We start from the raw sequence: 11838 nt of genomic DNA, 5'->3' as shown, positions 1-11838 counted from the left end.
AGAAAGAAAGCGGCAGTTGATTGTCTTGTTGTCAACATAACAGCTGACATTTTAGAAGAGAGATGCCCATATCATATTCTTTCTCTTTTGCTCTCGCCGAACCCGCGAAGTATTGATTTGTTTACAACTGAAATGAAGATTTTCAAGTATCCCTATTTCTAGATATAGATGTGTCCTACAACCTTGTCAAAACCGATTAAGAGATAATATCCCTTCATAATTACGGCTTTCCGTGCTAAAACTTTATCATTATCAGCCGTTCGTGTTATTAGTTCGGCCGCAACTTTGAAGCACCTTAAAAGCTCCAATTATTCACCTGAGTTGAGTTGTTTTATCGATTGCACCTCCTTCCATGCCCTGTCTGATACGTTGCTAGATATTATAATAGCGTGCAACTCGATAAGGATCTAAAAATGTGTCACAGATCAAGAATGTGTGTCAGTGGATGGGATATTGCTGAAGTAGGTCAGAGGTAAGTACATTTTGCTGAAGAATTTTCAGTTCAATGTGGGCACTCTGAAGTACAAGTTGTTTATTTATTTAAGGTGCAGAAACATTGCCGCGGCGATGGAAACTGATGTGGTTGTGAATTAGAAAGTATATGAAATATCAATAGTCATGTATGGGATGTTGAATGTTGGATCAAATGTGGGCAATAAGGTGGAATGGATAGCGGCAGACTCGAGACGGTCCCAAACGGGGCTGTGCATCTGGACACAGTGAGAGCACTGCATCAAACTGTGGTATCTTTACGGACTGCTTTGGAAGTGTCTAAGAATGAGTTAAAAGCTTTAAAAGAAAAGTATGAACAGCATTCTCAATGTACAGAGTATGCTGATGTTATTGAGAAATTGACTATTGAGAATCATATTTTGAGACGTAAGATTATAGAAGGTTTTGACGATAGAGAGTCTCCAGCAAAGAACATTACACTACAAGTCACATATAGTCCGAGGCCTCAAAGTGGTTTGGACTGTGGTGGTGTAGTGGTGATACAGACTGCTACTACAGATGTGCAGGAGACAGCTGATACAGGAGAGAGGCCTGTAGAGGAAGAAGAAAGTCCCATTGAGGCAGAGAGAGAAGAATCTCCTGACAATCAACCAGAATTCTGTTCCACAGATAACTTAAACCAATTAGAAGTTGGCTTTGCTGCAACAGAAGCAGTTCTTACTTCAGGTGATTCCCCAGAAGTGAATGTGAGTGCAGAAATAAGCCCTCACGACAACACTGAAATTGAAGAAATTCACAGTCAGATAACTACATACCCCAAAGATAGTGCTGCCACAAATCATCAAAGTTTTAAAACAAAATTAGAACTTCTATCAAAATTTGATGTCAGAATAAAAGTAAGGAGTCTAAAAGAAGGTTCTATAATATCTAGTACAACTTCGGAAAGTGGTTCTACAACCACTGATGAGAATAGAGAAAGAGTAAATAAAGATAAAGCACATTTCGAATTTGATGAAAAAAGAGAACATTTTGAAAATACTGAAGGTCCGTCAGGTAGCAAAATCAATTTAAAATCTGTTGCTACTGAGAACATAAAGATGGCCGTGCCGAATGAAACGGAGGCTAAGTCCAAAGTTGACAAGTTTAATGTCCAGGTGAGGATCACTTCGGAGGAGAATTTGGTTGTGAAAGAAAATGTTGAGAGAAGCAGACAGAAGGACACACTCAACTTGGATGTGGATGACTTAAGTCTCAGGTTTGTATGATCGTATAGGTACTTTGTTACATTAGTTTTAGTAATAATGTTAAGGGCATCTAATTTCTTAGTGGGATTTAACAGTTTACAATATATGGTATTTATTATTGACGTCAAAATTACTTAAGTCTAATGATATGTACTACCACTTCCAAAGCGCATGAAAAGTGGCGGAACAAACTACACTGCAGCCGTTTCACATGACATCAGTTTACAAATATAGACCCCTTAAATCTGAACCTTAATTTTTTTAATTTACCATTATTTTGTAATAATTTTGCAGGTCAATGTCTGAAGGAGACAACTCGGTATTTTCCGAAGGTGTCGTGACGCCGGTGGAGCCCCCCGCCGGGGATGATAAGTTGGACCCGGAGAATGCCAGCGGGAATGAATCTGAGGAGGTTGACGATATTGAGCTCATATTCACCACTGATGAGTCTAAGGATATGAGCAATTTGCAGGTATGGTCAAAGTTGCGAGTGTGTGTGTCGCGTCTTTAAATCTTTTCAAGAGTGTGGGCTCTGTCTACCCCGCAAGGGATATAGAGGTGATTGTGTATTGAACTTTCTACGGTTAGATTTTCTGATTTCAATTATGTATGTAAATTTTGGCTCTACTTTTTATTTAACCTGTAATACCTAAAAGTCGAAGTAGCTTAAAAAGTGAACAGGCAAAGTAATAAAAATAGCAGTTTCTATAATTCCATCACTAAGCGAAGCCATTCAACTCTTTAGTTGTTCGAAACTTGGTTCTAATAAAGACGTGTATTTTTATAGCTCCATTTAATTTCTCGAATAATTCCATAATTTCAGGAGGATCTTGTGTCCATCAGGGAGACGGATCACTGGACCCCTGGTTCCACTTCGACCACTCATTCGACCCCGGTGCTCATCAAGTTCCACACCTTAGATCCTGACTTCCAACCAGGGGGCGAAACATCCGACAACGCCGAGAACGAAAACCAAGAAAACAGCAGCTTACAGAATGTGATAGCTGAATCTACTCTTAAGAAAAGAGTTTCACTGCCATCTGATAAAGAAATAAGACATGTGGCGTTCAACAGCAAAGGAAGCCTGGATTTGCCAGGCCGAGGGATATTAAAGAGTTGTGATAACAAATCTGATAATATGTTGTACAAGCGGAGTCCTAATACAAGTACTAGGAGATTAGACAGTGTTGATAGTTTGACCTGTGAATATAATAGAGGCTTGAGTTTCGATAATACGAAGTCTTCGAGCTTCGAACTTGGCTCGAGCATGGATATCCTCCATAGAGAAGAGAGCATAGACAATTTTCATAAGACCCATCATTTGGGCCACCGGTTCTCGGTGTTTGCTGAAACGGATATTTCAAAGTGCGGCATTTCTGAAGAGGATTTGGGAGGGAACTTGAATGCGAGGAGGAATACGTGCCCCAATCCTTTCCAATATCGGTAAGTTTTATCTGTACTGTTTTACCGACTGAATTTATTATCCTGTAGACTGCCGGATATTTTGTTTGATAAATAAAAATTTTAAATCACTTCTGTGTCAGTATAATGTGTTACATAATGTGGTAGGGCTCCAGCAGTGCGCGGCGCCGGGCGGCCGCCGCGGCGCCCCGCGCTGCGCCCGCCGGCCCCGCGCCGCGACAGCGCCGCGCAGACGCTGCTCTCCGCGCTGCCGCCGCGCTGGAGCTCCGACGGGCATCTGGCGCACAAGGTACCATTCAATTGTCTTTTAAACCCTGACAACAAAGTATTTGTATGTACGAGGATGTGTTTGGCATGGCGTACGGTCTGAATTGCACCTTAATTTCATATTGGCGATGTATACACACTCCCTATTAATTTTTGCCATTTTGGCACTATCTCCTTGACAACAGGAATATATCAAAATTAGCGATAGCACGGGACTTCACGTACGTGAGAAATTCCTGAAAAAAGTAGTCTATGTAACTTCCAAAGGCCTATTCTAAATATATCTGTGCCAATATTCGTGAAAATCAATCTCGTAGTTCTTGAGTTTACAAAAATACAAATCTTTTCAATATAACGTGGATTAATTCCACATTTTAAAACGAAATGAAAACTTTTAAAAAGTCTTTAATTGTGCAATAATTATTGATAAGTTAATTGTATAACATGTTATCGTTCGAGATGCCGCTGTGGAGCGCCCCGCCCACCGTCCCGCAGCGCGCGGCGCCCAGTGCGCACACGCACGTGTCTCGCCGGCTGACGGTACCCAACGCGCGTCCGCCCGCCATGGCCGAAGACGAGCGACGAGTCTTATTGAGCGATATCGGTAAGTGTAATGTCGTTTAGGAACGTTTTTTGAAAAACCTTTACGAGTAGTTTTATATTGTAACCAAATTCAAGGAATAAATGATAATATGAATAAAAATATGAAAAGTCCTCATACAAAACAACACGACTAATTGGAAGCTGCACTCGCTTTATGCAAAATTAAGAAATCAGAAATGACCTTGAAAATTACCCTAATATTTTTGGCGTCTCTTTTTAACTACACCAATCAGAATGAGATAGAAAGGTCTTACGATGAGAGAAAACATCGTGAGGAAACCGGCACATTCAGGATGTGTAACCATGATCGATTCAATACGGGTTAGGTTCCCCTGCAAAGGTTGCGGAGGTCGGATGGGAATCGCTTCGTGTAAAAAACCTGACTCACCCAATCTAGGATCCATGGTCAGGGGCATACCCCGGGCTACTCTCCAGAGTGGCGGGGATACCATCCGGACTAAAGCCAAGAGCAGAAGAATGTGATAAATAAAGACAAAACTATATGTAACACACTTACATTTTTATAATAATTTCCTTGTCTTTTCGATACTATGTATTAGTAAACAGAGGAAACTTTATTGGTTTTTGCATCATAGTATAAGATAATATTAATAGAGAACCATGTTTTTGTGTGTCTCCCTAATAAAGATAAAAAAAAATAATTCGTGGCTATTTTGAAATTTCTACTTAACCGTCCAGAGAGAATTTTCCCGAAATTCCCGCGGGAATGGAAATTACAATACAATACAATACAAATTATCTTTATTGCCCATAAAAAAAAATACAAACGTAGTAGAAACATTCATTATGAACATGTGAGCAAAGGCAGACTTATCGCTAAGCAATCTCTTCCAGCCAACCTTTGGGTAGTGAAAGGTAAAATCCTGGGACCGGGTGGGCAGCATACTTAAGAAATGTTAGTTAGTGTATAATAAATAAACAACACACATACATAAATTAATGGGAAATTAATGGGATTTAATTGTGTGCCGTGTGGTTCCCGGCACCAATACAAAAAAGAATAGGACCACTCCATCTCTTTCCCATGGATGTCCTAAAAGGCGACTAAGGGATAGGCTTACAAACTTGGGATTCTTTTTAAGCGATGGGCTAGCAACCTGTCACTATTTGAATCTCAATTCTTACATTAAGCCAAATAGCTGAACGTGGCCATTCGGTCTTTTCAAGACTGTTGGCTCTGTCTAACCCCGCAAAGGATATAGACGTGACCATATGTATGTATGTAATTGTGAAAATATTTACAAAATAAACACAAAATAAATAATCTTATTTCCAGGCTTCACGTCAATGGTCCCGGAGCTGTCCCGCTCGGCCGACCCGGTGTGGGCTCTCACTAAGCGACCTTCACACGCCGATTCGCCCGTATCCACTTCTACGTCCAAGTGAGACTTTAAAATAGCTCTTTATACCTCAAAATATATGACAAAGTTGGCTGACGACTATATTTTTTTGCATGAAGTAGTAAAATGAATTAATGCAAAAAATAAAGAGATTTCTTTTGAAATAAGTAGCACCTTTGTACTAGAATAACTGTATTGAATGCTCCTGTATATGATTTTGTGTACATAAATAAATAAATGAATAAAAGAGAAAGGTACGAACGAACTTTGAATCTAGACAGTCTAATAACAAATTAATATTTATGGGACAAATTACAAACACTGAGTTAGCCTCGAAGTAATTTCGAGACTTGTGTTACGAGATACAAACTCAACGATGCTATATTTTATAATAAATATTTATAGAATATACATACATATGGTCACGTCTATATCCCTTGCGGGGTAGACAGAGCCAACAGTCTTGAAAAGACTGAATGGCCACGTTCAGCTATTTGGCTTAATGATGGGATTGAGATTCAAATGGTGACAGGTTGCTAGCCCATCGCCTAAAAGAGAATCCCAAGTTTGTAAGCCTATCCCTTAGTCGCCTTTTACGACATCCGTGGGGAAGAGATGGAGTGGTCCTATTCTTTTTTTGTATTGGTGCCGGCAACCACACGGCACTTATTAAAGCAGCTCTTTATACCTCAAGTAATATGACAAAGTTGGCTGACGACCATATTTTTGTATTTAATCATAAAATGAATATAAGAGAAAGGTACGAACGAACCTTGATCAAATCTAGACAGTCTTATAAATAAATTAATATTTTTAGGACAAATTACACAGATTGAGTTAGCCTCGAAGTAATTTCGAGACTTGTGTTACGAGATACAAACTCAACGATACTATATTTTATAATAAATATTTAAACATTATAGATTCATATCGCGCGGTTCTTCGTTCCGCTCGCCGTGCCTCAGCATGGACCGCAGCAGCGACTGGATACCGCAGGCTCTGTACACCCCGTCTGCACGAGGTATTTATTTATTTAAATCTTTATTGAGTCACAAAGTCAAAGGTGGACATAATGCTATTAGTAGCCACATGCTTTATAGCATTCTCTACCAGTCAACCTTGAGAAAATTGCAAACACAGATAAATAATATGGTGTTAATCAAACTTTGAGAAAATACACAAATGTTTTATACATAAATAGTAGTCTATTTAAACATACATAAATATTATTCACATAAGTAAGTAAGAAAGACTGTACCGTGTGGTTGCCGGCACCAACCGAAAAAAAGAATAGGGCCACTCCATTGTTTCCCGTGGATGTCGTAAAACGCGACTAAGGGACAATAGCATATACATCTAGATGCCACAAAAGTTGGTTGACGTTAGGCAGGCGACCGGTCATAAAACTGAAGCCAAAACTTTCCAGTATGATTAGTGATAACATAGACAGAAGTAATTGGAAAAAACTAACATATTGTGCCGACCCCACGTAGAAAGTGGGAAAAGGTAACGACAGAGAATTAGAAAGCCTTAGTTTCTAAAACAATTTTGTGTAGTTTTAGAAACTAAGTACTTGTAAATAAAGATTTTTTCATTTTTTTTCATTTAGAGAAGAAGTAAGAAAGACTTTATTTTTTTCTACGTACTACGTACACGTGACCATATTATGTATGTATGTATGTAAGTATTAAAACAATGTTCCAGCGGATTACCGATCGTGGCGCAGTTCCATGCCGGACGTGCGTCGCGACGACACCGAGGAGTTGTTGTTGGAAGCCGAGCGGTTTGTGCGCGGCTCCGTAGACAACGTGCGAGCCGCCTCCTTGGACCGTAAGTATTGTTGTTGTATTGAACGTGGATGGAGTAGATTTTTATGGTCAAATTAAGTAAATAAATACAGGGTGACTTTTAATTAAACTGCATAAATTTAACTGTTTAGCGTACCCTTCTAAAGTATATTTAAAAACGTTAAAAGAAAAATATAGGTTCATATTTCAGAAAGTACTTTAATTTAAATAAAAATCGGCTCAGAAGCATGGGTAGTCTATTTTTAAAAGAATGCAGTTGTTTTAAATGTCACCCTGTATATATGGGAAAAATTACACAGATTGATTTAGCCTCGAAGTAAGTTCGGGACTTGTGTTACGAGATATTAATTCAACGATGCTATATTTTATAATAAATACATATTTTAGATAAGTTCCAAGCACCGGGCCAATCGAAGAAAGTTCTTTTCTAGGCAAGCCCTGGAATATCTATCTTCCCTTTTTTTCCATCTTTGAAGTGCCGTGTGGTTCCCGGCACCAATAGCAAAAATAATGGGACAACTCCATCTTTCTCCCATGGTTGTCGTAAAAGGCGACTAAGGCCTATCCCTTAGTCGCCTTTTGCTACTTATAAACTTGGTATTTAGACCACAGGCTAGGAAGCTGTCACTATTTGAATCTCAATTCTATCATTAAGCCAAACAGTTGAACGTGGCGTATCAGTGTTTTTAAAATTGTTAGCTCTGTCCACCTAGCAAGAGATTTATACGGATCGGACTACTTCAACATACATACACATAATCACTATATGTATGTTTATTGAAGTAATCCGAAGGATTAAAAAGAGAGAGAAGATAAGACTTGTCAACGTTAGTGAACAGGGAAGGTGGTACCCTGTATGTTGTCCAACTCTATCAAAGTAGATTAAAACACTTGGACAACTCGGCAGTTGTTAATTATAAAAACGAACAAACTGCAGTTTAAAGTAAAGACAAACAAACAAACATTTGTATTATTTCCAGTGGAATCCGGCTACGGTCAAGCCTGGGGCCGCGCCGGGTCTAGCCCCGGGGCGGACGTGGCGGGGGGCGCCCCGGGCGGCGGGCAGCCCTACATCCCCGCGGAGCCCCGCCAGCTGCGGCTGGGGCACACCGTCAAGCTCATCGCGCAGGGCCGCGTGCTCGTGGGCCGAGTCAGGTAACAATCGACACTTCAGCATTTTATTTCACAGTTGCATGTCGTCAAGTATGTATTTATTTATTCTTTATTGTAACAATTACAATTTGTAAAGTACAATAGGCGGACTTAATGCTAATAGCATTATCTAACAGTCTACCATTGGGTTAAGCGGAGAACCTTTGTGTGGGTGATAATAATAGTGTATAACAAACATACTTACTATACGATATATATCTACTAAAAACCTATACATAATATATATATGTATGTATGATGATGAAGACTGGTCAAAGAAGAAAGCAACACTGAAATGCACGCTCCAGACTCGAAAGCGCTTTAGCTGAATGTGCTGTTGAAAATATTATAGGTGAGATAGAAATAGGGAGAAGGAAAGAGAAACAGATAGGAGATGAAGGTTATATTAATTATGCTAATTATAATTGTTCCCTTTTATGCCTTATTTGTGGAGAACGTTCCAAAGCAAAATAAATACAGTTATATTATATTAATTATGTCAATTAGGTATAATTTTTACCTTTTTTTGAGGAGTACGATCCAGAAGTGGAGAGATCATACATTGGCCAATATTAAGTAAGGCCAAGTAAAAATTAAATAATTACACATTATTGCAGGGGTAGCCTAGGTAGTTTTGATAAATGAAATGATCATCGCGGTCTGCACAAAATTTAATAGAAAAAATATTTGTTAAAGAAATGTAATTTCGAAAATTACAAAGGTAAACAAACGAAGCGAACTCTTTCTTTTTTGTTAGTTCGCTACTTCGCGCGGCAAATTTGGAATTGTCGTCAAAAAAGATAATGCGGAGGATCATTTTTATTAAATTACGTAGGTGCTCTGTGTAGTGCAAGTTGCTGTGTTCTCGCGGTCCACACAAAATGGGGCGGGCGGCGGTCTGGATGGTCCATTTGGCGATCCCTGCATTATTGAATCGGGTTAGAGTAAGAAGGTGCCGTGTGGTTCCCGGCACCAATACAAAAAAGAATAGGACCACCCCATCTCTTTCTCATGGATGTCGTAAAAGGCGACTAAGGGATAGGCTTACAAACTTGGGATTCTTTTTTTAGGTGATGGTCTAGCAACCTGTCACTAGTTGAATCTCAATTCTATCGTTAAGCCAAATAGCTGAACGTGGCCATTCAGTCTTTTCAATACTGTTGGCTCTTTCTACCCCGCAAGGGAGATAGACGTGACAATATGTATGTAGAGTAAGAAGGTTAAGTAATTGTTAATTACTTTACCATTACTTAACCTTCTTACATCTGTGGTTCACACTGAACTCATAATACATAATATATATATATATATATACAGGTATAATCCTACTAATATTATAAATGCGAAAGTTTGTATGGATGTTTGTTACTCTTTCACGCAAAAACTACTGAACCGATTACCATGAAATTTGGTATGTAGGTAGCTGAAGACCCGGAATAACATATAGGCTACTTTTTATCCCGGAGTTCCCACGGGATTGATTGTTAAGTTATGATAGATGTTTCCACGCGGACGAAGTCGCGGGCGGCCTGTAGTACATAATATATATATATGTACAGGTATGTCGGGCTGGCGGGCGGCAGCGCGGCGGCGAGCGGCGTGGTGGTGGGCGCGGAGGTGGCGGCGCGCGGCGCCCGCAACGACGGCGTGTTCCGCGGCCGCCGCTACTTCCTGGCCGCCCCCCACTCCACCGCCGTGTTCGTGCCCTTCTCCAAGGTCGTCATGGCCTGGCCTAACTAGCGACCTCATGTACACAACATACATACATAAAATCACGCCCCTTTCCCGGAGGGGTAGGCAGAGACTACCTCTTTCCACTTGCCACGATCTCTGCATACTTCCTTCGCTTCATCCACATTCATAACTCTCTTCATACAAGCTCGGCGGTTTCGGATACTTTTGACCTGACCCTTTACCAGGACGTCCTTAATTTGATCAAGATACGTTCGTCTTGGTCTATTTATACTACTCTGTCAAGAAAGTAGCAGGAAAAGATCAATAATACACAAACTGTTTGTTATTCATCCAAATTTATTTTATCACCTTCAAAATATGCTCCTTTAGAAACGATACACTTACGCCAACGAATAATCCAATCATCAAAACATTTTTTAAACGCTGTTTCCGGAATTGAGGTCAGTTCTCGCCGCGAATTCTCTTTTATGTCTTCTACCGATTGAAAACGGGTGCCACGAAGTGGTAATTTGAGTTTAGGAAAAAGAAAAAAGTCGGCTGGAGCCATATCTGGTGAATATGGTGGTTGCTCGATGGTATTTGTTGAGTGTTTGGTTAAAAATTCGTTCACAATGATGGCCTTGTGCGAAGGTGCATTATCATGGTGCAAAATCCAAGAATTTTCTTTCCACAAATCTGGCCTTTTTCGTCGGATTTGCTCTCTTAAACGCCGCATAACACTCAAATAATATTCCTTATTTACCGTTTGACCTTCCGGCAAGAATTCCGAGTGCACAACACCGCGATAGTCAAAGAAAACAGTCAACATGACTTTGACTTTTGAACGACTTTGGCGTGGTTTTTTCGGTTTCGGTTCAGTTGGAAGGCGCCACTCCGAAGCTTGTTGACTAGTTTGCATGTCAAACTCGTAAACCCACGTCTCGTCACCAGTAACAATGCGTTTCATGAATGTTGGGTCGGAATTGACTCGTTCTAGCATGTCCTCAGCGACTCTCATGCGATTGAGTTTTTGAAAAAAATTCAGGTCTTTTGGGACTAGCCGAGCGGCAACATGTTTCATACCCAAATTATTAGTTAAAATGGTACGGATCGACTCGTGAGATACAGAAAGTTCGGTGGCTATCTCTCTCAAAGTCGAATGAGGATTTTCAGTCACTATTTCCTTCACTTTTGCGATGTTAACTTCAGTTGCAGACGTTGATGGCCTACCAGAGCGAGGCAAATCTTCCATCACATCTCGACCGCTTTTGAACGCTTTGTACCACTCATAAGCACGAGTTTTTGATAAAGTCGATTCACCGTAAGCCTTCTGTAACATTTTCAGTGACTCCGAACACGATATTCCATTGGCAATGCAAAATTTAAGACAAACTCTTTGTTCGATGTTTTTATCCATTATGAAATTAGCAATACACACTAGATATGATATAACTAAAAATAGCACTGTATTTAATGTAAACAACAGATGCAACTCAAACTCCGCGCCAAAATGGAAAACAGTTGTGCCAATCTAACAACAACAAAAAAAACAAAAATTTGAATTTGGAACCATAAATAAATAATCCATTCCCGATACTTTTCTGACTGAATGTATATATATAGCTCATGCTGTGTCATTGTGTGTATTACAGGTAATTGTCAAACTATGGTTCCCACCTGATGAGGGTGTTTGTGTTATTTAATAAGTTAATAAGCTATCGGCTAAGTTAATAAGCTATAGCTAAGCTATCGCTATTTAATAAGTTTGTCTATGGCCTAGGCCAGTATGTCGTCAAACTATGAAAAGTCTGTGTCCAGGAAGGGTGCGGTGTTCGTTCCATTTAGCAAGGTTAA

General features: G+C 39.9%; 1 protein-coding gene across 1 annotated transcript; it reads left to right on the top strand.

Annotated features, from left to right (window-relative positions):
* The first annotated feature begins 259 nt into the window (after positions 1-259).
* On the top strand, positions 260-10175 carry LOC106143334 (uncharacterized). Its single transcript, XM_060948970.1, has 11 exons — positions 260-472; positions 546-1708; positions 1992-2169; positions 2521-3140; positions 3267-3408; positions 3846-3990; positions 5287-5392; positions 6274-6371; positions 7055-7180; positions 8139-8313; positions 9870-10175. The coding sequence occupies exons 2-11, from the start codon at positions 666-668 to the stop codon at positions 10048-10050; spliced, it is 2814 nt and encodes a 937-aa protein (XP_060804953.1). The 5' UTR covers positions 260-472; positions 546-665; the 3' UTR covers positions 10051-10175.
* The last annotated feature ends 1663 nt before the right edge of the window (positions 10176-11838 follow it).

The sequence above is a fragment of the Amyelois transitella genome, chromosome 17 (assembly GCF_032362555.1).
Source record: "Amyelois transitella isolate CPQ chromosome 17, ilAmyTran1.1, whole genome shotgun sequence".
NCBI classification, from domain to species: domain Eukaryota; kingdom Metazoa; phylum Arthropoda; class Insecta; order Lepidoptera; family Pyralidae; genus Amyelois; species Amyelois transitella.
The sequence above is the reverse complement of the archived record's forward strand: the minus strand, read 5'-3'. Positions and strand labels throughout refer to the sequence as shown.